This window comes from Musca autumnalis, unplaced genomic scaffold (genome assembly GCF_047663935.1).
Source record: "Musca autumnalis isolate F117 unplaced genomic scaffold, ASM4766393v1 scaffold_1, whole genome shotgun sequence".
NCBI lineage: Eukaryota > Metazoa > Arthropoda > Insecta > Diptera > Muscidae > Musca > Musca autumnalis.
The window spans coordinates 324,666,833-324,694,147 of record NW_027411644.1 but is presented as its reverse complement, the minus strand read 5'-3'; the positions used below and the strand labels follow the sequence as shown (position 1 = coordinate 324,694,147).

The 27,315-nt window shown below is 31.0% G+C and overlaps 1 protein-coding gene across 1 annotated transcript; it reads right to left on the bottom strand.

Moving 5' to 3' along the window:
* Positions 1-16,409: 16,409 nt before the first annotated feature.
* Positions 16,410-26,312, bottom strand: LOC141390110 (uncharacterized). The gene has a single exon (XM_073962680.1). It carries the CDS (start codon positions 25,847-25,849, stop codon positions 25,607-25,609), a length of 243 nt encoding a protein of 80 aa, XP_073818781.1. The 5' UTR covers positions 25,850-26,312; the 3' UTR covers positions 16,410-25,606.
* Positions 26,313-27,315: the final 1,003 nt, after the last annotated feature.

The window sequence follows — 27,315 nt, the reverse complement described above, 5'->3', positions numbered from 1 at the left end:
TTGTGTGTTTCTTTCATCTAGTAATTTAAATAATTCAGATGGGACTTCATCCGGCCCGGTAGCCTTATTGTTTTTCATTGAATTTATGGCCATATCTAGTTCACTTTTGGTAATGCGTCTTCCTCTAAAATTGGTTTCTCTATCTGTGTTATTAGTTTCTGTTCTTGTAGTGTCGGTAAAGAGACTTCTAATATAGTTTTCCCAGTGTTTTTTCTTTTCTGCAGTTTCGTATATGGCTGTATTATTCTCAGCAAAAATAAATGTAGATGATCTTTTTGAATAAATTCCAGATGCCTCTTTTAATTTTTTGTGAAGATTGAAATCGTCATGTAGGATTTGGAGTCTTTCAATTTCCTGGCACTGTTTATTGAGTTGCGCATTTTTTGCGGCCCGAGTTGCAATTTTTATTTCTTGATTTATTTCCCAATATCTTTCATAGTTAGAATTTTTGTGCTTGCTCCTTTCTATGCGAAGCGCGCGTATTTCGTCCTTCATCCACGTGTCTTCTCTTTTAGATGTTGTGGTTCCAAGGATATTGCTGGTTATGGTATTCATGGAGTTTTTTACATTATTCCATAAATTCTCGATGTCTTCTCCATCAATATTGTGCAGTTCTACATTAAGGTGATTTTTCATGATTTGTTTAGTGGATGGATCGTTTAATTTTTGAATGTTAACTCTTTTCTTTGGTTTTTTCTTTCGGATGGTAGTTAGCTTTATCTGTAATTTGCACAGCAGAAGGTTATGGTCCGAGGGTACATCAGCTCCTGGGTACGTAGAACATTTATTTATGCAGGAGGAATATCGCTTATTTATTAAAATGTAATCAATTTGGTTTCTAACAATGTTTCTGTTATTATCCTGTGGCGATTTCCAGGTGTAAAGTCGTCTTGGATGGAGGCGAAACATAGTATTCGCAACCTTAAAATTGTGTTCCTGACAGAATTGTATCAGTCGTTCTCCTCTTTCATTCCGTTGTCCTAAGCCAAATTTTCCTGTGATTCCGTTTGTTACTTCTTGCCCAACTTTAGCATTAAAATCGCCCTGGATTATGGTAATGTCGTGGGGTTTTGTCATCTTTAATAACTTTTCAACGTCGCAATAAAACTGTTCCAATTCATCGTTATCACTATCGCTTGTGGGTGCATATACTTGTATTATATTCATGTTTATTGGTTTTGCAGATATTTTTATCATCATCGCCCTATCAGAAATTGGAACGTATCCAGTGACACAGGTCCCTATGTGACTTTTTACTATAATAGCAACGCCCTTTCTGTGAATTCCCTCTCTGTTTCCGGAATGATAAATTTTTACGTTCTGGGAAATAAATTCTGCATCCTCCGTCCACCACGTTTCACTGATACCCAGGATATCAATTTGTAGTCTTTCCATTTCGCTTATGGTGTTGTCTAGTTTTCCAAGTTCATAAAGACTTCTCACATTCCAAGTTCCTATCCTAAGTTTTGTTTTTGTTTTACCTCCGGGGATTCTTAGCACCCTCTGATTGCCGGAGACTGAGGGCCGTATGTTATTTTCTGTATTCATTGTAATTGTATGATTTACTAGGGATTGTACTTCAGTGGTTTGCCGTGGCCTTCTGAAGGGTTTAGAGTTTCCGTCTCTGTATTCAGCCGCTCCTCCTGGAATTCAGACGCTGTTTGCTGCCGCCAATCCTTTGGTCAGACGCTGCCGTTTTCCATTTTTTTCTTTTGGTTCGCCCCGCATATTTTATTTCTGCGGTACCCGTCATATCTGATGAGCGTTCCCCTATCCACCACCTGGGGAGGCGTCCGATGGGAGAAAAAAAATGAAAAAAAAAACTCCGCACGGACTCACCTCACTACTCTTTTATATATATAGATTATTTATTATTTATTATTTATTATTTATTATTTATTATTTATTATTTATTATTTATTATTTATTATTTATTATTTATTATTTATTATTTATTATTTATTATTTATTATTTATTATTTATTATTTATTATTTATTATTTATTATTTATTATTTATTATTTATTATTTATTATTTATTATTTATTATTTATTATTTATTATTTATTATTTATTATTTATTATTTATTATTTATTATTTATTATTTATTATTTATTATTTATTATTTATTATTTATTATTTATTATTTATTATTTATTATTTATTATTTATTATTTATTATTTATTATTTATTATTTATTATTTATTATTTATTATTTATTATTTATTATTTATTATTTATTATTTATTATTTATTATTTATTATTTATTATTTATTATTTATTATTTATTATTTATTATTTATTATTTATTATTTATTATTTATTATTTATTATTTATTATTTATTATTTATTATTTATTATTTATTATTTATTATTTATTATTTATTATTTATTATTTATTATTTATTATTTATTATTTATTATTTATTATTTATTATTTATTATTTATTATTTATTATTTATTATTTATTATTTATTATTTATTATTTATTATTTATTATTTATTATTTATTATTTATTATTTATTATTTATTATTTATTATTTATTATTTATTATTTATTATTTATTATTTATTATTTATTATTTATTATTTATTATTTATTATTTATTATTTATTATTTATTATTTATTATTTATTATTTATTATTTATTATTTATTATTTATTATTTATTATTTATTATTTATTATTTATTATTTATTATTTATTATTTATTATTTATTATTTATTATTTATTATTTATTATTTATTATTTATTATTTATTATTTATTATTTATTATTTATTATTTATTATTTATTATTTATTATTTATTATTTATTATTTATTATTTATTATTTATTATTTATTATTTATTATTTATTATTTATTATTTATTATTTATTATTTATTATTTATTATTTATTATTTATTATTTATTATTTATTATTTATTATTTATTATTTATTATTTATTATTTATTATTTATTATTTATTATTTATTATTTATTATTTATTATTTATTATTTATTATTTATTACTTATTATTTATTATTTATTATTTATTATTTATTATTTATTATTTATTATTTATTATTTATTATTTATTATTTATTATTTATTATTTATTATTTATTATTTATTATTTATTATTTATTATTTATTATTTATTATTTATTATTTATTATTTATTATTTATTATTTATTATTTATTATTTATTATTTATTATTTATTATTTATTATTTATTATTTATTATTTATTATTTATTATTTATTATTTATTATTTATTATTTATTATTTATTATTTATTATTTATTATTTATTATTTATTATTTATTATTTATTATTTATTATTTATTATTTATTATTTATTATTTATTATTTATTATTTATTATTTATTATTTATTATTTATTATTTATTATTTATTATTTATTATTTATTATTTATTATTTATTATTTATTATTTATTATTTATTATTTATTATTTATTATTTATTATTTATTATTTATTATTTATTATTTATTATTTATTATTTATTATTTATTATTTATTATTTATTATTTATTATTTATTATTTATTATTTATTATTTATTATTTATTATTTATTATTTATTATTTATTATTTATTATTTATTATTTATTATTTATTATTTATTATTTATTATTTATTATTTATTATTTATTATTTATTATTTATTATTTATTATTTATTATTTATTATTTATTATTTATTATTTATTATTTATTATTTATTATTTATTATTTATTATTTATTATTTATTATTTATTATTTATTATTTATTATTTATTATTTATTATTTATTATTTATTATTTATTATTTATTATTTATTATTTATTATTTATTATTTATTATTTATTATTTATTATTTATTATTTATTATTTATTATTTATTATTTATTATTTATTATTTATTATTTATTACTTATTATTTATTATTTATTATTTATTATTTATTATTTATTATTTATTATTTATTATTTATTATTTATTATTTATTATTTATTATTTATTATTTATTATTTATTATTTATTATTTATTATTTATTATTTATTATTTATTATTTATTATTTATTATTTATTATTTATTATTTATTATTTATTATTTATTATTTATTATTTATTATTTATTATTTATTATTTATTATTTATTATTTATTATTTATTATTTATTATTTATTATTTATTATTTATTATTTATTATTTATTATTTATTATTTATTATTTATTATTTATTATTTATTATTTATTATTTATTATTTATTATTTATTATTTATTATTTATTATTTATTATTTATTATTTATTATTTATTATTTATTATTTATTATTTATTATTTATTATTTATTATTTATTATTTATTATTTATTATTTATTATTTATTATTTATTATTTATTATTTATTATTTATTATTTATTATTTATTATTTATTATTTATTATTTATTATTTATCATTTATTATTTAGTATTTAGTATTTAATATTACTTCCTTTTATAAACACCACTTCCCAACCTTCATTTACAACCCAAATCCAAGTTGTACTAAATATAGTACTTTTCGTTCACATAATTTACGAATTTCCAAACCTATCTCAATTCTACACTCCAACAGTAATCTTTATTTCAAATTTCAGGTGTCGAACTTTATCCGTTCACCCAAATCCAAGTTGTACTAAATTTAGTACCATTTAGTACTTTTCGTATACATAAGTTCGCATTTCCAAAACTACCCCAATATCTCAATCCTATACTCCGTCAGTAATCTTAATTCCAAATTTCAGGTTTCCAGCTATTTCCGTTAACCCAAATCCAAGTTGTACTAAATATAGTACCATTTAGTACTTTTCGTTCACATAATTTACGAATTTCCAAACCTATCTCAATTCTACACTCTAACAGTAATCTTAATTCCAAATTTCAGGTTTCGAACTTTATCCTTTCACCCAAATCCAAGTTGTACTAAATTTAGTACCATTTAGTACTTTTCGTACACATAAGTACGAATTTCCAAAACTACCCCCATATCTCAATCCTATACTCCGTCAGTAATCTTAATTCCAAATTTCAGGTTTCCAGCTCTATCCTTTCACCCAAATCCAAATTGTACTAAATTTAGTACCATTTAGTACTTTTCGTACACATGAGTATGAATTTCCTAAACCATTTCCTTTTATAAACACCACTTCCCAACCTTCATTTACATACCAAATTCAAAGTTTCTAGCTAAATCCGTTCAAAATATACAACTGGTACTAAATTTTGTAACTTTTAGACATTTTCGTACACTTAGAGGTCGAATTTCCAAAAACCCTTTGGTACATCTTTCTAACTCTCCATCAGTTACCCTCATTCCAAATTTCAGAATTCTAGCTCTTCTCGTTTGCCTAATACAAAGGGTACCATATTTAGTACCTTTTAGTACTTTTCGTACCCTTCTAGGTCGAATTTCCAAAAACCCAGCCTTATCTCACGCCTACACACCAACAGCAACGCACAGTCAAAATTTCAGCTTCCTAGCTTCAGCGGTTTCGTCTGGGCGATGATATGCCAGTCAGTCAGTCAGTCACTCACTCACTCACTCAGTCATCACTAAGCTCTTTTATATATATAGATTTCCTCAAACCAAACTTCCACATTTTTAAGACTTTTTATTGAGAAGTAACCTAATAAAATCTCATAAATATCAAAAAACGGGCAAAATCGGGTTTTGAAACCTAGTAATACCAATGCAGAAGACTTTCAGTAATGTGTTCTAGGTGGCAAAATCACGGCCAAACACGGCCAATTTAGTATAAGTCTATATGAAGTGAGTTTAAGAAAAATAAAATATTTATTTCTGATTTTTTGTGTTTTTTGGTCGCTACCCAAAATGTTTACGCTATGTTATATACTAAATAAATTCCTCTCGCAATTGCCAATCTATTCTATTTTACATATATTTATATTTGGTTTATTTTTCCGCGGTTTTAAATACATTGAAATATGCCTTTAAATATATATTTTTTTATTTCTTCTTCGAAATTCTCACATTGACTGCAATTTAAACCGCGATAATGACGCTATTTTGAAAAATATCATTCATATTAATACATTTTGCCATGTTCTTTTTTCAATGCCAACTAAAAAATTATAATTATTAAAAGTTGCAAAATCGACTTTTTGCCTCAAAAACTGGGCAAATTACCTATAGTACAGTGATTAAAAACAACTTCACCAAAAATTGTGGGCATATGCCCAAGATTTGATGGAGCCCTCTTATCAGGAACTGTGAAGTTTTAAGATACATATTGCGACCAAATTGGCTATATATGTATTGGTAGTTGGTATTCCCAGTGTTCAAAAAACTCGACAATTTCTCAACCTATATAGTAGAGTTGGGTAATCTATTTCCTAGTTCCTTGTACTAGTTCCAAACCGAATGAGTAACATCATGAAATATAACGTGTGACAGTAAGTATACGCAGTTTGTTCAAAGAAAAAATGTGGGCCATTGGAACTGCGAAGTAAACTAGATAGTTCCAAATAGTTCCTTTGGCACAACTCTACTATATAGCCCATATATAACGAACGGTAACCCCCTATTTCAATTTTATTTCGGAAAACTTCATGTTCATGGTTTTTTAAGTCCGGTCCGGCCGACATTTCAGTTCCTATTGAAATTTTATTATCGGGTAGTCATTGCGATCATTACACAAATCAATAACTAGTATTGAATAGAGTTGGCAAAAATATAGTTGCCTTACTTTATCTTTATTTACCTTTCAATATCAACATTGTCATGCTATTTTTGTAAACACAACTGTTTTGACTCATGGTGCATCGATATTCTTAACGCCAAACAGATCTTAATGATCCCCATTGTTTGAATGCACACATTCTCACGCACTCACACCTATTATCCCCACACATCGCAAATAGAATTTCTGCCCATCTGTGACGTATACATTATTTGATTTTTCAAAAAGAAGCATGCGGCCATCAAAAGTCATTCAAGCAGGGGGATTCTCGTAAACTTGTAGAATTTTAAATAATAAGTGTATGTATGTATGTACACATGCGTGTAAGCGCAAATGTGTGTCTGTATGTAAGCATTTATGTATATCGTTGCTGTGGCGTATTTGAAAGAACGCAATAATTGCCAAAGAAAGCATAAACGAAGAGGAGAAGGGATCGTATGAAAGAACGAAGAATGAACGACCGACTGATCGACCTGCCGACAATTTGTATCGATCATCTGGTGAAGAAAACAAAACACGAAACGAGAGACTGGGTCACTGTTACTCGCTGCCAGCTCCCAACGTAAGCGTCGCCGTCGTCATTATCGTCACCACATTGGGTCTCGCGGGGGCTGTTAGATGTTTTGTTAAGCTTTGCAACAATGTTATAGGCGGCAATGTGCGTGCATGTGTGTGAGCGACTGTTCGACAGTATTCTGTTTGTTGTGGCGGACTTGGTTTTGGTTTTGTGTTGTAGAACGTAACAACAACCGGTTAAATTTTATTTATTTTCGCTGCTTTGCTCATCGTTTTGTTGCTGTTACACCTTCTTCTCGTCTTCTTTGGGGTTTTCAGTTTCTCTTGTGTCATTTTGAAAGCTAAAGCATCTTGAAGTTGTTTTTGTGATTAGTAAAAAATTCTTTTCTTTTTAGCTTTTGTTTTTCTAAATTTTGTGTTTTTTCAGACTGCAGCCGGTTGGAGTACAAACTCCAACATAACGCACACAGATACATAATCAGCATTCGTACGTAGCGCAACATTTGTCGTTGTATGTTTCGTGATTTTGTCTACCACTCACTGTCTGCTTAACAATTTCGTTTGGACTTCAGATTCTTTATTCGTTTTTTCCAAGCCTTCTGCATGACTTGAATCATCTCTTCGGGCGATTTGTGGGTAAGTTTCGAGTTGGTTGGCTTTGCTGTTGTTATTTGTCTTGTTGTTGTAAATTGTGAAAGCAAAAGCGTTCTGATTTTTTCTCGCTGTTGTTGTTTTTCTTGTGGACTTCTTGTTTTTGTGGTTTTATGTGGTTGTTGTCGTTGTTTTTTTTTTTGTTTTCTTTTTCGTTTTGGAATTTTTTTCTTGTTGGATTCTTTTAACTTTCACACCGGAGCTTTGTAGCTTGTTTGGCTGCTTAAATTGTTTGATGTTGTTGTTTTATTTCTCTTCGACGCGTAAGTGTTTTATACGGAAGTGTATTGTATTGAGTATGGGTGCTTCCATAGCAGACATTTATAAAAATGGCTTAAAAATGTAAAATTTTCGCCATTAATAAATAAAAGAAGGGAGATTGAATAAATTATTTATAATAATTACAATAATTAATGGAGAATTTTCTTCCAGATATCGACAGTGAGCGCCAAAATAAACTTTACACCTCAGAGCATTTTTTAATTGCATTATTACACCGACATAGGGTATGATACATGTGAAATATAAATACTACTTTTTTAAGTATTTAGGGGTGAATTAAAATCCCCAAGACCATTTAGACCATTCAAAAGTTTCACAATGAAATGATTGAAGATTTAACAAAATAACCCAAAATGTTACGCGGTAAAATAAAGTTTACACTTTTGCTAAACTTAAGAATTTTTTATTTCTTTAACATGGCGGGCGTGCCTCTTCGAGAGCTGCACGCAAACTATCTGGTCTAGGCAACACCGGGTTTTGCCAGGCGCCATATGAATTTTTTTGGAAATTTTGGCAGCTTTTAGCCTAGACTTACTCAGGACTGTTTGTCGTACAACTATTTTATGTGTTGTTTACAGTGACTTGTTTACAGTGACTTGAAAAAATCATTTTGCAAAAAATGGAATTTACTTGTGAACATTTTCGTCCAAGAATTTTTCACAACTTACGACGTGGATAATCAGAGCGAGAGTGTATCGATCAAATTAAATCTTTGTATTTCGTTAAAGGACCATCCTATAGGACTATGAAAGACTGGTTTAATGAATTCAACCGTGGTCGGCACTCGCCAGAAAACGAAGGTTGTGAGGCTCGCCCAAAATCGGTCGTTGTGCCAGAAAAAAATATGCCATGCATGAACGGATAATGCGAGATCGCCATGTTAAATACCGTGAGATAGAGGTATCCTTGGGCATTTCTTCCACCAACAAACATTTGATTTTGCATAAGCACCTGGCCGCAAAAATTAGATCCAGCAAAATTAGACAATCGCTCAAAAAAAGTGCTTCAAATGACATTTATAAGATCGTCATAGACGACGAATTTAGGATCTATGCTTAAGAGCCTTAAACAACAGCAGGAATCATCCGTTTGGGTCTTCGAAAGCGAGCCAAATCAAACGAAAGTTGTTCATGAAACGTGTAATTGATGGGTCATTCGACATACAACCTTGACTGGGGATCCAATGACTACATTTGATTTCAGCCCATCAAGAAAAATGGGATTTTGCCTGAAGATGCTGTAAAAGCATTCAAAAACCATGTTTTGGAGGTGTCTCATTCGGAGTGTTTAAAAAGTGCTTCGCCAATAAGTTTGAGCACACGAAAAAGTTTATAAATCATGCTGGAGACTACTTAAGATAGCAATAAAACCGTTTTTGATGGTAAATATTCGCGTTTTCATTGTTAGGCCAGATAGTTATCGTTCAGTCCTCGTATTTTGGCTTTTAAACTTATTTCATCACGTTTGAGTCTCGACAATCGGTCTCAGCAAAGCCAGCTAACTTGCAGATCTGCCCAGAATATACCTATCTCGCTTGAACTTTGCTCTATTTACCCACACATTGTGCTAGGGGACTTCAGTGCCCATCATGAGCATTGCCAATGGTCTGAGATTAGCTCTGTTGAGCAAATTGATAGCTTCACATTCGCACAGTGAACAAAGACACCATTGTGACAGACGGTCTGAAAAATAACGTGTACTGGGATGGCAACCCGTAATTTCAATTGGCTCAATCCACCTTCCTTTCATCGTCTCCGTTAACCTACCACCCGACTTTCTGTCCTATTACTGCCTCATTTTTTTCATCCACGGAAAAACTGATTTTCAAAGGTTCAGATAATTTACCAATCACCGCTTCAGAGCTATCCATTATTTTAGATCCACGGGTAAATGAGAGAATTTCTTAGGATATCATCACATCTGCATACTAAATTTATTATTAGAGGATATGTATGAACCCTGAAGACCCAAGAGATAGGTAACTTACTCTTGAAGTCAAGAGGATTGTAGGCTAGCGTAAGCGGAAAAGTGGCTAGAATCCGGGAAAATGTGATGATAGAACGGCTGTTACTTTCAACGGCGTGACAGTGATATATCCGAAGTGTTGCCCAAGCATAGGAGGTAACACCACATTATACGAGTGGCGATGTTGCAGTCTTCATCCGAAACGTGAAATCGTCCAAAGCGTTTGGCCCACACTGAATATCAATGGTAATGCCTAAGCAACTGGATGAACACGGATGTCCTTAACCTATTGTTAGCCACCCATATTGAACCAGAAATGAAATGTTGGCAAGGATTCAAGCAGAGGGTAATTCACCTCTGGCCCCATACAAATTGCTATGGAAAATTCGAGTCATGTGTTAACATATTTCGATTGTGCTCAAAATCTGGCAATCTTAAAATCTAACAAAACTAAATACTTTAGGGGGGTGCCGCATAAAAATATCCGACATTGTTTTTTTCTCTTTGAGTTAAAACTAGTCTAGCGTCCATAGAACTCGGACCAAATCGGTTCCTATAATATGTAGGTAGAATGCTACTTTGGCATAAGTAAGCAGTTTAATAACACTGTGCGACAATAAAAAATCACAAGGAAAACTGAGTAGATTATGAAAGTAGAGCTGAAAATATGAGACACGTATATTGGCGTTTTCAAAGTTTACATTGGAAAGTAACTAAAGTGGGCGGGGCAAGTTCCACCCATTTCATTTTTTTTAAATATTAGAGTTAAGATATCTTGGAATCCTTGCATTTTAGGACATAGTGTTGTTGGTAACTTTACTGAGGAGGATGTGTGAAATATTTTTGTTAACAATTTTAACCCTCATGCGGTTCATCAAAGGCGTTTTTGGTCTATTTTTTCGAAAAATTTCCAAAAACTCCTTTAAAACGTGATCATATCAAATTCGAATATTCTACAAAATTGTTCCCCATAAAATTTCACTATAGGTCTCAGAAAACACCAAATCTGTAACTCTTATTTAATCGCCAGGAATCTCTAAAATAAAGAACACCTTCTATGGCTAAAGACGGACTTCATCTGAGTTTACTCAAAACTATCCCACAAAACATAATTTTAGTGAGATGCTATCAAAGACAAACAATATTTTTCGTTAAATTTCATTATGGGTCACTAAAGAAATAAAATGTCTGTTTACGATATATATCATGAAAATAGCAGTATCAATATTTCAAAAATTTTATGATGAAAATTTGTTCCTTTTTTTCCGAGTTGATACAAGAAGTAATATGAACCTTGGTTCTAGATGACAAGAAAAATTCTGCACTAGGAGAATTAGATTACAAATTTTTATATTTTTGGATAAAATTATTTGTTTTAATTTTAGACTCTTCATTTTACATAATTCCATTCTAGATCAAAATCTAACAAAATCCTTCGCTTTTTGGGGATATTGTTAAAAGAAGAAATGTTCCAAAACAAATTTGTGAATAAAAGAATCTTTGACATAGGGTTTAGGGCCATATTTTACAATTTTTTATCCAGATAGTCGCTGTGATTGGACACTATAAATATCTTATTGATGGTTTTTCGTTATGAATTCATACAGAAGATGTTGTGCGCTTCATTTAAACATATTTTGAAATATTTGTGGTGAATATATGTATATGTATTTCAAAAATATAGAAAACCCAGATCGGACTTTTTAAAATTGTGTATTTTTAGTACTTTTAACTTAAATAACGAGTTAGGATAAGCCATTGGCTGCTTATATTGTATTTGAAAATACGTGAGAGGTCTACGGCTATGGTTAAGTGAAAATATATGTGTCATTTGGACTCTCACACACACGATTTGTCTTGATGCTTTGGTGACATTTACGGAATTAATGAAATTTTGTGTAGAATTCTTCATCTTTTGACACTTTTCACCTAGAACCAAGTTTCAAATTACTTTCATGTATCAACTCGAAAAAAGAAGGAAACAAAATCATAAAAAATTGTAGATATTTTGATGATATTTTGATTAAAATTGATGCTGATATTTTCATGATATATAATGTAAAAAACAGTTCATTTCTTTGGTGACCTATAGTGAAATTAGACGAAGAATATTTTTCTCTTTGATGTCATCTCTTTAACATTATGTTTTTTAGGACAGTTTTGAATAAACTCAGATGAAATCCGACTTTAACCGTAAAACGTGTTTTTCATTTTTAGAGATTCCTGGCAATTAGATAATATTTACAGATTTGGTGTTTTCTGTGACCTATAGTAACATTTTATGGGGAACAAATTTGTAGAATATTTGAATTTGATATGATCACATGTTAAAGGAGTTTTTGAAAAAGGACCAAAAAGACCCATTTGATGAACCACATGAGGGTTAGGATGATTAACAAAAATATTCCTCGCATCCACCTCAGTAAAGTTCCCTACGACACTATATACTTAAAATACAAGGATTCCAAGATATCTTCACTTGACCGGCCTACTTTGGTTACTTTCCGATGTAAACTTTAAAAACGCCGATACACGTATCTCATATTGTTAGCTCTACTTTCATAATCTACTCGGGTTTTCCCATAATTTTGAAAAAGTTGAATTTTTTTTTTGCACAGTGTAATAAATCCACATCGCGTCAAAGAAAAAAAAACACTTTACAACACGCTGATACTGCCCGTGCTAATGTATGGTTCTCAAACATGTGTTTGAGAGAAATATTCTTCAAAAGATCTACGGGCCAATATATACAATGACATCAGTATAGTTAAACTTGTCGAGATTCAACGACTAAGTTGGCTAGACCAGGTCTTAAGAATGAGCGATGATGAAACCACTAAAAAGGCCTATTGATACGCCGGGTCGCATGACTGGAAGGCCAAAGCATTGATGGCGTAAGCAAGTGGAAACAAATAGAAAAGAATGGGCATATTTTCTTAGAACTGCTTAGTGAACAAATGTTCTGTAGATGGCCAGCTAAGTAAATTAGTCCATGATTTGGTATAGCCCCATATAATAGTACCTACAGATTCCTCGTATTTTATATACGGCATAAATAATTAATTTGGTCGGAGACTGAGTATATACAAGGGCTGAACTATCTGGCCTAACAATGGGAACGCGAATATTTACCATCCAAAATAGTTTTATTATTTTCTTAAGAAGTCTCCAGCATGACTTCTCCTCCGATTTAGACAGCTCCAAACCATGGTTTTTAAACGATTTTACAACATCTTCTGGGTACGAAAATCGTTGATCACGCGTTTTTTTTTTGATGTACTGGAATCAAATAAAGTCGCTGGATTCCCAGTCTGGGATGTACTGCGGATGACTCTTCAATGCCACGTTTTGTCGGGCCAAACAGGCGCTGGTTTAAATCGATATGTGAGAGCTCGCATTGTCACGATGCAGAATGGTTCGTCTTCTCTTGTTCATTTTTCGAATTTCTCAGAAGACTTCTGGCAAACAAATTATAGTGTAGCACTCAGAACTAACCGCCCTACATTTCTGAAGCCGTGTATTCAATACATGGTCAGTTTTGTCGAAGACCTAAACGGTCAATTCCTGTTTTGTTTCGGGCTCCTAAGCATATACCCAAGATTCGTCGTCCGTGACGATCTTATATATGTCGGTTTGAAGCACAACGATTGTTTTCGTTTACAATTTCTTTGCACCAATCCACAAGGGCCTATTTTTAAGCGTTTGTCCAATTTCCCTGGATCTAACAAGAAAAATCCATTTTTGCGGCCAGTTTTTCATGCAATATCAAATGTTAGTTGGTGGAAGAAATACCCAAGGATGCATCTAGCTCACGGTATTTAACATGACGATGTTGCATTATCCGTTTACGTTTTGTTTTTTTTTCACAACGCCCGATTTTTGGCGGCCCTCACGAACTTCGATTGAATTTATTAAACCAGTTTTTCATATTGCTATAGGATGGCCCTTTTTCAGCATACATATATTTAATTTGATAGATGCACTCTTGCCGCGATTATCCACGTCGAAAGTTGTGAAAACGAAGTAAGAAAGTATCAACCAACTGTGCTGATGGAGATATACCCTCCCTCAGCAACTGAAAAAAAACAAAACCAAACATAATAAATATGCCGTATAAAAATATATTGAATTTGTATCATGAGTTTGCTTTAAAATCTGTGGGTACCGTTATGTGGGGCTATACCAAATGATCGACATATACCTAACATTTTTAGTAAGCAAACTTCTTCATAAAGGACTCGAAATATTAAATTACGTTAAATAAAGTTTGGAAGAAATTTTGGATCAAGTTTTAGAGTTATCTTGCACAATAGCCATTTTAGTATGTACCAGCAGGGTTTTGGAGCTTTTGGGCCATTATCTCAGGAAGTATTGAGTTACTCCGGAAAAAAATGTACCGTTGTAAATTAGGCCGCTAGAACAACCTACTGAAAAAAGAATCAAAACAATGCGAGAATAGCTCTTAAAGTTCACTTTTTCCGAATTTTGTGTGGGAGGTACCCGAAGGAGTGGACCGATATGCCGCACACTGGTCGAAACCAAAAAATCGAACTATAAAATTGCGAAATATTGTCCATTGTATCGATTACAGACACTCTGCAGACAAAGGTTTTGTTTTTTTCATTTTTGTTGTTGTAAATATTCACTCAGTAATTCACTATCAAATACAAGAGTTTTTGTTGCATCAGATTTTAAAAAATTGTAGCAAAGTTCTACCCCCGGATACACTATAATACCATATTATAGCTAAATATGTTATTAAATATGGGATAACAAGTAACAATTCAACGAATCGGGGTACCATAAAAAAAATAAATCCGTATTGAAAATGTTTTCTAAGAAGATTTTATACGCAGTGAGAACGCGGAATGCAAAATTACAGCCAAGTTGGTTAAAAATTGTGGTCATGATATTCAAAATACCTTAAATTGGGAGGTACGGTTACATGGGGGCTATATCAAAACGTGCACCTATGTCCATAATTTTTGGTGGAAATATTTTGTGACCACTAGGAACCCTAAGTATCAAATTACAGCTAATTTGCTACGAAATTGTGGCAAGTTATTAATTTCGCGCCGCTAGATCAGTGCTTTCGACCACCGTGTGCCGTCAGGGTTTCGTGGAGTTTTTAGGGTTATATCTCAGGAAGTATGGACTTGCGCAAGAAAAAAATGTACCGTCGTAAATAGAGCCGCAAGGACAACCTACTGAAAAAAGAATCAAAACGATGCGAGGATAGCTCTTAAATTCACTTTATCCGAATTTTGTGTGGGTCGTACCCGAAGGAGTTTTCCGATATAGTCCATATTATCGCCTGATACATAACTGGATGATATAATGACATGTGGAAAGTCTGTACCAATCAGAAACTCCCTGCGAGAATTATCTAGCGGATTTGCCATTTGGTTGGTGCCGTTAGGTTTTCATGGAGCTATTGGGCTAATAAGTTAGGAAGTATGGACTTGCGCAAGAAAAAAATGTACCGTCGTAGAGGGAGCCGCAAAGACAACCTACTAAAAATATTTCAAAACGATCCGAGTGGAGCTCTTAAAATTCACTTTATCCGAATTTTGTGTGGGAGGTACCCGAAGGAGTTTTCCGATATTCGAGCCCTATATATATATCTGGAAGGAATAATAAGATTTGGACCAAATCAATGGCTCTCTTCGAGAGTTGTCGGTCACATAATTTTACAGGAAAATTTTGAACATTTGTGGGGGAGGTACCGTAAGAAGTGGACCGCTATGGCCCATAATAATCGAATCGGTTAATCCGTTCGAGAGCTATCGTGCGCACCAGCCAGCCAGAGACGGACATGGCTAATTCGACTCCAAATTGTCTGAAACGAATTTCGTCCAAACATACATAGTGTCTAAGCCCGTTATTTCGATGAGGGACATTTAGGTTGTATCAAGTCACTGTAAGCAACACAACACATGGTCGTATGACACACTGTCCTGAGTATGTTTAGGCTAAAAACTGTCAAACTGCCCAATTTTTTTTCTAATGGTGCCTGTCTGCACAACAGCTGACTGAAATTTTTTTTTAATTTTTAAATCTGACTTTTATTAGATCTGTGGGTCTTTGTCTTTGATGATGGTTGAAATTTTTGGAGCCTTATTCAAGAAAAACTTTCATATTTAGGACCACAGGCTGCCTCCGTGGAGTTTACATCGAGCCCCTGACAAGGCAACAATGTTGACTTGCTTTTCCTTAGTATTACTTTTCAGAAATGAAACTCCAACTGATTAGTTTATTTTCTTTTGAATTTATATTTCGTTATATTTTTATGTTTTTTTTTTCAATTTATTTTTTTTTATAAAGAGACTTAAAACTAGGAAATTACATTAAGGAAAATTATACATTTTATTTACTAAACCTAAAAAATCACATAAAACATGGAAAGTTGGTCTAATATTGTTGGCTCATTTTGTTACAAAACAGTTTAACACACAAGCCACAGGTTGTAAGAAAAAAATGAGGAAGGAGAAAAACAAAAAAAGAACAATGAAAATGAAACTTTAATTCAATCAATTGAATTCGATTAAAGAATATAGACAACAAGAAATTACATAACAGTAGCGCGTTGCAAAAAGCAAGGAAAACAAAATAAAAACTACGAATTTAGCTACAAATTGCATGGATTAAATGAATTGGAAAAAATACATACATACATACATAAGTAGGTATATGAATAAAATGTAAAGAAACAGTAAAATTCCAGAAATATTTACCGAGTATTTTGTAAAGACTAATTTTAAGATGTATTGTTAAATGTTATTACAAAAAAATACATTACATTATATTATGAAATAAAAACAATATTGGCATTCATTATTTCATATTTGAGTGAAAAATATTGATGAGAGTGGAAAGTTTTTTTTGTATGCATTTTGCTTCATCAGTCCATTTTAAATTAAAAATGTAAATATAAAAAAGCAATAATAAATGGATTTCTTTGTAATGCCATTGTAAAATTTATATACATGTAAATAAATATATTTTTGTTGTTTTTGTTATTTCATGTGGTTGTTGTATTTTTCAGAACAGTTATTAATAGGCAAATGTTAGAATATTGTTATTATTCTTTCTTTCTTCTGTTCTGTGATAACAAAATGATGTAATCTTCGTTTCAATTTTTGTATGTTAGCTTTGAAAACAAAAACTATTAAAATGCAATAACAACAACTGCAGTAGTATCAAATGACATTGTTCATAATAATAATAACAGAATGCAAGCAATTTGTGTGTGTGTTTCAAAATGCAAGAAACAGATTAGAATTATCTTTGATTGAAGAATTTTTTTCGTATTTTCACAAAACTAACAGCTAAATAGATCGATAGATTTTGTAAGGCATAGAATTCTAAGATTGTTGTCTTTATTACAATAACAACATTTTATAGCGTTTATTTTTTTTTTTGGAATTTTTAGTTTTCTATAATATTGCACTTTACTAAAGAAATGTTTATTATTAGCTTAAAATTAAAATAAGATTTTATTTGTATTTTTTTCGATTCGAAACTCTCCAACAAAAAAATGGATTTTTTTGAAAAGTGATGTTTGTTTCTGGTCCTAACGTTCTGCCTTATTCTAGTCATATATTTTTCTTTTAAAATGCTTATTATTTATTTAGGGTTTTTGTGTCGATAGCTTTAATAAAATTCGATTTAAAACCTGTGACGTACTAAGCATCGAGTAGAAAAATATCAAATGTATTCCAGCATTATTACATAAAAACAGTAGTTTTATAAAATGCCACTTACGCCACATCTTATCTTCTATCTTCCTTAAATTTGAGAAACAGAAGGGTATCCTTACTCAAAAAATCTAGGGACAAGGGAGACTTCTCAAAAAATGTATTGTGGGTAAAATGGTTTTTAAACTTGTTTTTTATATTTCAAGAAAAATTTTAGATCCTGAACTATGATAACTGCATAATTCTTTGGATTCTGAAAATATCATCGCTAATTTTCTATTCCACATCATGGTGATGATATCAATTCTGATTCATTGAATCTAAATATGTATTATTTGATTTCAGCAACTATTGCAATCAATGAAATTTTGACACAATATAAAGAAAAGTGTGGAGAAAGAAAATAGACAGTGCTAACTCAATTATCGCAGTTTTTGATGTTATGATACTTTTTGGGTAAATCGGCAATGACTTTTTATGTAGAGCACATGTTTTTAAAGAATATTTATGTAAACGCACCTTTGCTGAAATTATTAGTTATGCTATTTAAGTTGTATATACCTTTTCAGTTTCCCTTTCCTTTTTATTCTAATTACTCGCTGTAAGTCACCAACAGAATCAGGCAACTTTGTTCTTCATAATGACAATACTTCATATTTGCCCTCAGTATCAATTAAGATAATAAGCGTTAATGTAAACATAGCATAACAAAAACTTCGATTTATGAACTGCGTTCGTAATATGCATTTTTTAATTTATAGAACTAGCGCTTTCTATTCCTCACTATTTGGTAATCGCGTTTGAGCTAGAGCTAGCAAACTATCGATAGTCCGTCTATCGTTTTGATTGTAATCTTGAAACAAATATTGCTTTGCCCACCAAAACATGTTTTTTGATTTATCTGGTCGAAAGTCAAAAAATCGAATTATAAAATTTGGAAATGTTTTCCGTGGACAAAAATCGAAAAATTTATGGCGGCAAATTTTATTGCGATTGAAATAAATATTATCTAAACATATCAAATTTTTAACATCCAGAGTTATTTTTGTAAATTTAAAGCGGTTATACGCCAAGTTAACTCGAAGAAAGTGTGATTTGTATGTGAGGCCTTAACCCATTACGTACTTGGTGTTCGATTTTTCGAACAGTAAAATCACTTCTTTTCAAAAAAATATTTATGGATGAAAAAGGTTAAATATTAAACAAGTTTTGGTATATGTATAAAGTCTAATCTGCCAGCAAATAAAAAAAATTGTTCCCTTGAAAACCCCCCCTCCCCCTCGATGTTAAGGGTAGATTTTTGAAACCTATATTTTTGATTACTTTTTAAATTAATTTTAAAAAATTATAAAAAAATTAAATTAAAAAAGTAATCATGGGGAATTATTGCCAATATATGTAGCCGTTTCACAAAATATAGAGAACTTGATTTACATGCGCAAGCGCGACTTTACAGATGTGCAAAGTTGACTGTTCGAAATTTCGAAGGCAATTATAAAAAATTGGAGAGGTAAATGTGCAATTTTCAAAATGAAACTTTATATGGGGGCTATACCTAAACGTAGACCGATATTATCCATTTTTTGCATGGAGGTATTTCGTTCACTCAGAACTCAAAATGCCAAATTACAGCCAAATCAGTTGGAAAATGTCGCTAAAATTGTCAAAATACCGAAAATCTGAGGGTACATTTATATGGGGGCTATACCTAAAGTTGGACCTATATTGAATATTTTTTGCAAGGAGGTAGTTTATTCACTCAGAACTCAAAATAAAAAATAACATACAAATCGGTTGGTAAATTAGGCCAAAATCGTCAAAATAAAAATAGGGAGGTACCTTTCTATGGGAGCTATACCCAAATATCAGACCTACATCCACTAAAAATGGTTTTCTATCTTTTTGGCTTGTTATAAACCTACGTTTAAAATTTGGAGGCGGTATCTCGATTAAAACTATTTTTGGCACTCTTTTCCATACAAGTGGGACCACTGTGAGATGCTCTGCTGACTAAATTTTTGTCCTTACTTTTTTGTTGGTGTAGATAAGATTTTAAGAAAATTTTTGCTAAACAACTGCCTTCATATTTGTTGAAATCTGAAATAAATTCATAATAAAACTAAACAACATTTATTTTTAATCAACAGGGGAGGGTGCGATTTAATTAAAAAATTGTTTGGGGCTGATTAGATTTAATCCTCAAAATACTAAAAATCGGAAGGCGGCTACATCCAAACGTGGATCTATGTCAACAATTTTTGGTGGAAAAATTGTGTGGCCACTAGGAACCCTAAGTACTAATTTACTGCTAATCACGGATTTTGACCACTGTGCTGTAGATGAAAAACTCAACTTTTGTTGAATCGAGTGTAACTACAAATATATATTGGTCATCCTGGATTCTGAATAACCACATTTGACTGATAAATGGCCACTAGGAACCCTAAATACCAAATTGCTGCTAATCACAGATTTTGACCACTGTGCTGTGCTAAATAATTCGGATAACAAGAACCAGCAGACAAAAGTTATATTTTACGAGCTTATGACATTAAAATTATTCCATGCACTTTTAATGGCAAAAATGGAAATGAGAATATCTTTGGCTCATCAGTCGCGAAATTCAGTCCGCACAGTGAAAATTCTCACAAATGGAATGAAGCTGCAAAAACATGATATTTAGTACCTGATTTAAGAATCTCGACATTCCATCATTGCTTTTACTAGACCAAGTTGAGATTGATCGGGTAGCAAACATCGACTCGGAACACCACCTTGTTGCAGCTAAGGTACATAACCGATAAAACGTAGCAAATAAACTTCGAACAGACACAACGTCCATATTCCACTCAACTGCCCAAAAGCACTCCTCGTCCTCCTTGTGGCAAAGTATTGCCCAATCCATACTTCTCCTTGATGAAGAAGCCATGAGTGTGGTATATAGAGCTATTCTACAATCAGTTGGAACGGGTAGCGCACGAGAGAAGTGTTGGGGGGAAAGGAGGGAGGAAAAAATACATAAATGGAAAATCAGGAGTGTAAAAAATGGAGATGTACCGGAGCCAAAATGAAGTCGGAAATTTCTACCAAAGAGTTATACATCATACTGATGGATTTTGGTAAGGTAGTCTAGTAAACCGATTAAAGAATAATAAGGCCGCAGGAGCAGATAGTTTGTCAGCCAATCTGTTCAAGACTTGAGGCGACACGCTGGTATACGCTAGTTAGCACTATCTGGAAAAAGAAGCGCGTATGCGATGACTTGATAGTGAGAATCCTATGCCCCTTGCTCAAAATATAGGGTCATAAGTCTGCTCCATATTGCATTTAAAAAAAATGATTTTCAAACAAGGATACAGCCTTTCGAGTGACCTCTTCCACATCATGCTGGAAAATGTTAGAAGAAATGACAAACTAAACATAAATAACCAAACTTCTCTTGCCTTTCCAACGACATCGGCATAATACTTCGATCAGTAATAAACGTAACTGATACCTTTAAAAAAGTCGAATAACAATATTCTAAGGTGGATCAGCAGATTTTGGCGCATCGTCGTTTAAGATATTTGCTATTGCTATTTGACTCTATTGACTGGGGGCCCGGCCCCCCAAATGGTTTGGTCGACTACAATTTTTTGAGCTACTTTAACAAATTAATACGTTTTTTCTCTAAAATAATTTTCTTTTTTGGAATTTTGAAAAGAAAACTTAGATTGTTCTGAAGGTTATGTACTAAATTTGAGAAAAACTTCCAGTAAAATCTGAATTACTTCTATATCTCATGTAATTTCATAATCAAATAATAGAGGCTCGAAGAATTTTGTAATGAATATAAAGGTCTTGAGGCTTTAAACTCATTCTGTATTCTAAGAATGGCGAGCTTAGTATTGTGCGGATTGGAAGTGCATGAAATGACTATTTACTGGACAAAATGTAAGAAATATCAAGTGTTTTCCGTGGAGTATATCTCTAAAACAAATTAAAAAATTGTTTTACTACCTTAATTTTTTTATTATTTATTTAATGGAGAAAAATGTATGGATGTGCGTCATAAAGTGCTAATATCTGCTACAAGTAGCATATCCACCAGCATATTTTTCCTATCATTAACAAAGTTGTAGCTGAAACGCAATTAATGCTCAAACATTGGTTAAATGGTATTAAAATCTGCGGTAATTTCGGCCTTTAGGCTAACGATAAAAATTTACCTCATCGAAATAATGGCCTTTGACTTTTCATATGTTTCGACAAAAGCCGCTTCAAATAATTTTTCGTCGATTTAGCCCAGTTCGTTCGTCTGCCTGGCTCGAGCGCATAAGAACTCTCAAACGGATCAACTGAACTTTAAGTCATATCGGTCCACTCCTTTTTTCCGACAAGATTACAAAATGTTTCGCTTAAATGGTGCGCGCAATAACTCTCGAAGAAACAAATCGATTTCTTTGAGACATAGATTAGGTTCGGATATGGATTATATCGGTTCACTTCTTCAGGTACCTCCCACTCAAAATGTCAATATCCAATTTCACCGAAACTTTGAACATCCTAAAATTACTTCCGGACATACATATGTATATCAAGTACCAAGAAGGTCTATATGCGACAACATCTTCGGATACCTCCCTAACAAAATTTCAACATAGGTACAATCTAAGGGCTGTTTATAGATTAAAGTCTCAACTCACACTGGCTGAGGGTATATATATGTCGGCAAACCCGACTGATACTTTTTAACTTGTTTTCGGGAAAACAAAAGATATGAATTTTCATAAGTTTACCTCCGCTGTGCCGACAGAAGTCATAGTTTATTAACTAAAAGTGGGTTTCACTGGGCTGATTTGGTCCTTGGAAAGTTTTAAATGTCATCGAGTTCATAAACATCTAATAGTACAATTAAGACTGAAATAAGGCGGAACAACAACCATTGGGATATCAGTTGATGGAGTTTTTCGACTTAACCTATTTTGTCAGAACTTAGCTAAAATTTTGCCGAGACCTAATATGGATTTCGTAGTCTCAAACAGTACTGCGAGTAGAATTCGGAGTCTATGAGTAGTAGTTGGTATCGCCCGACTCCTGATAAAAATGTTTTCTGTTTTTTTCTAAATACCTGTTCCATAACCTGCAAGAATCTACACATTTTTACTACTAAAAATGTGTAGATTCTTCTAGTACTGGAACAGACCATAAATGTAATTTTCTGAATTTTTTAGTTGTCTTCCATGGACTCCATCACTTCTGGTAAAATAGTAAAGTTTTGATGTTTTTATGACAATCTGCACTCGCGGATTCGAGTTATTATTTTTGTTGAGTCATTTATTTCAATTAATTATTGGTATATAAATAACATTAATAGGGTTTTTAGATAGATCTTCTTATCAGAATCAGTCCTCGCGGTTAAAATGTGTTCAATTGATAACTTAATAAGACAAAAATAAGACACAACTTTTTTTAATGGGACTGAAGTTAATGTGTGATATATCGATATGTACTTTAAGGAAGAAGATATACTGAAAATCTTTGAAATAGAATCGAAAATGCCTAATAAGAGCTACTGTGGTTAAAAATTCTGGGATACATTTAAACGTAAATCTACATGGGCAATATTCATTTGAAAGATTTTTTAGTTATTGCGTCAATTCTGTTGGAGAATTTGGTTAAAAACTTCAAAATACCAGGCGGAATTTTTGTATGGAGACTATACTGAACGTGTTCTGATATTGTTCATTTCAATTCTTAACATCCAAAGACTAATTTATTATACTCTGTTCCAAATTTCAAAGTTATATCTAAAATATTGTAAACTCTCTCTATTGAAATTATATACTTTGTGTCAATATTTCATATAAAATCAACTAAAAACCCTTTAAAATAGCTTTATGTAACGCTATAAAACATTTTTTAATTTCATAATGAAATCCTGCGTACGTCCCTGTTTACCCTTAATATTTTTCCAAAGAGATATTTACTTTTTGTTTGCTCTCTGCCACGTCTGTGCCCCACGAACTCGCTTTCTCATAGTCCCGGGAATTCCGGTTTCCTGGAAATGAGAATGTTGTATTCCTGATTTCTCGGAAATAAAAAAAAATCGAGAATTCCCAAACTGTAGGTAAGAACTATTTATATTCCCAGACTCTACAAATTAATTATTATTTGCATTATATACAGGTATCTATTTCTTTATACATCGGACGAAAGAAATTATGTAAAGAATATACAAATAAGTATCATCAAAATAGTCAGAACTAGTCCTAAACACTGGCCCACGTCTTTCTACGTCGGTGATGCATATGTACATATATATCGTCCATTTACTCAAAGAGTGGTATAGCTCAAAATGCGTTTTTGTAGTTAGCAATTTCTATTTTTTCTGCGACTTCTACTTTATTTTGTGTAAAATTTTCATGTTGATTTCTCTAAAAGCTTTCCAGGAGTTTGGCATTAATCAACAAAAAATTTATTGAGTTATGAAGCACTAAAACAAACCTAATCATACATCATCGTGCACAGAAATTTAGCTCTGATATCTGGTTAGCTCTTTACAGAAGATGGTCCAAGTGGTTATTTTATTTTTTGTGTAGTAATCTTTTTAATCAAATTTCAATCGCCAAATTTCAAAACGCGTGTTTCTCGACTCTTTATTTTTATATGTACCACTTGCCGAGTACATGTTAATAAAATAATATTTTTTACAACATTATAACAAAATCACTCGTAAATACCAATTCAATTATTTCTGTTGTTTCTACAAATTTCCAGAACATTATTTTTTGGACCTACGGTCTTAGTTTATCTCTTGGTTTGAGACTAGTTTTTGGGACATATAAATACACTCAGGAATATGTACATATAATTTCTGTAAATGAACGTGGTGTTTTGTATCAAAAAATGTGAAATCTGATAACCATTGTCTACTGTATTTAACTGTTTTCATTACGCTACGTTATGACCAGAAACAAACCTCACCTACTTAAATTATTTAACTTTACATTATTTTTTTATCACTAAACTTCTTAAAAAGAACCCATTACCAATTTTGATTAATAGCTTCTTCAACGTTTACAAGAGGAAACGGAAGCCAAAAATTCTTGTAAGCCCAAAAATAGATATTAAAGGAAATTTCAAAAAAAGAAAGTTAGAATAAAATTAGAATTAAAGACTTTCTTAATAAAAGCAACAAAGGCATAATAAAAATAATAATAAACATAAAAAATATACACAACAAATAAATTACAAATAACTTAATATAGAAGGAAATTGAAACTTATAAGAAATATGTATAAGAAAAATTAATAAAATAAAACATTTTCCAAATTCCAACTAAACTTTTTTACAAAAAGTTCCACGTTGTAATAATTGAAAAATGTTATAAAACGGTACTAAATAGACTCTCGTTCTTTTGTTTGTTTTTGTTAATTCGACTTAGCTTTAATAAAATATTAATATTGTTTTTCTTTATCTCTATATTACTAAAATTAAAATATTACAAAAGAAATAATTTCACATCTTAGGCAGTTTAAGTTGCTGCTTTTTTGTCTAGATTTTCTCTAAAAAAATAATCACACTCTCTTCTGCTAGAAAAATAATAAAAAAACCCACCCAAGAAACATTTCTAAGCTCTACATACGCCGCCTACATACAATTCATTCATCCATCCGTCACTGGTGTTTAACCATTTCTATATCTCGTTACAATTAGTTTTGAAATGTGAATAAAAATTGAATTAAACCGTTTGTGGATGTTGGTTTTTAATTTCGACGATCGGTGGCACGTGCCATGGAATGACGTGATTTCTCTTTTTCCCGCAGTTCCTTGATGGCACCCACTGTGCCCACAATCAATTTGGCAGTGAACTGGGTTTGTGCTCCGGCCGATGATTTTGTGGTGGAATTTGCATCCCGATCCAGGCCAGTGTTGGCGTTGGCATAGGCACTGGTATAGCCCACATAGTTGTTGTTAAGATCGCGACCGCAACTGCATTGATGGGACATAATGTTGCTGCTGTTTGATGACGTTTGTGAGTGATGGTTTATAAAATCTATGACAATTTCCGTATAGGTTTTGTTTTAATGTTTTTTTGCAATAAATACTTTTTTATCTTATTTTTCAAAACGTTTTTTATTGTGCATTAATTAATTGTTTTTGTTTTTTAATTTTTCGTTTATAGTTTATTTTAATTTCGTTGTATGTATGTGTTGGTAGTTTAATTTTTTCTTCTGCCAACAAAATAACACCAAACTAACACAAAAATTCCACAGCAATTAAATTTTTATTAGAGATTCGTTTCTTAAACAAAATATATGTACGAACAGCAAAAGAAGCAGAGAACACATGAACTGTCGTTTTTATTTTTGTTACTTTCAAGTATTTGTTGTCTATCCGTTGTCTTAACGAAAGCAAACCGTTTCAGTGAAATTTTTACGTAAAACTGATCGTCAAACCATCGCCAACCAAATGAACAACAAACCGAACCAAAGATACAGACTTACAAGCACTCAGAGCATACATACATACAAATAGCAGCAGCTATCTGGTGGCTGGTGTGTGGCGTTTGCCCACAACAAACCCCCTTTGCATTCATTCAACGCTGCGCTATGTGTGTATGTATGACGAATTGAAATGATCGCCAACCAAAACATTGTTCCTCTCGCACACACACACATACACTTATATCCAAAGAGCATTTCACACTCTCACAGATACTCTTGCCAGAGCTTTTATTTGTTTACAATTATATTGAAAATAAGCACTTGTTTGGTTGGAAAAACTTTCACATATTTACCGCTCACGCTGAAATGATCGTGTCTGGAGAAAACTTGGAAAACTTGAAAAAGTTCTAATAACTGTGTACTTTTTGATGAACCTTGCGGTTAGAATGTTGCCATTCGGGGGAAAAGTGGAAATGTCGAAATGCCGTAGTAAATGTTTAAAATCGAAAAAAAAACCTTACAAAATAACACAGATTACAGAATTCGGACCAAATGTGGAATTTGGTACCTACCTCGGAAATAATATTGGCCAACAGATGCTAATATGGATTAAGTCAGCAGTTTTAAAACAAAGCCACATCTTAGCAAACAAAAATAACAATTTACAAAACAAGGAACTTGCGAAAGCAGATAAGCCAGTGTGTTTGAGAGAAAAATTCTTCGAAAAATCTGCGGGCCAATCTGCTTTGACGGCGAATATAGACGTACTTTACCGACTATATCGACGCCTCCAAATAATAGTATGCTAAGTCGACTTAGCATGTTTTCAAGTTCTTTACATTTTTATATTTAACGTCCTTTAACTTAAATTCTGTCAAATTTTGGTAACGATCGGACAATCCGAACAGAAGTTATAAACAAATATTTACTTAGCATAGTACTGAAGGTCAAAGAAATTTCCAAACTTTTAGAGCTTGTCCTGCAAAGCTCGCTTTTCTGAATTAGCAAACTATTTTTTGGAGGTGTCG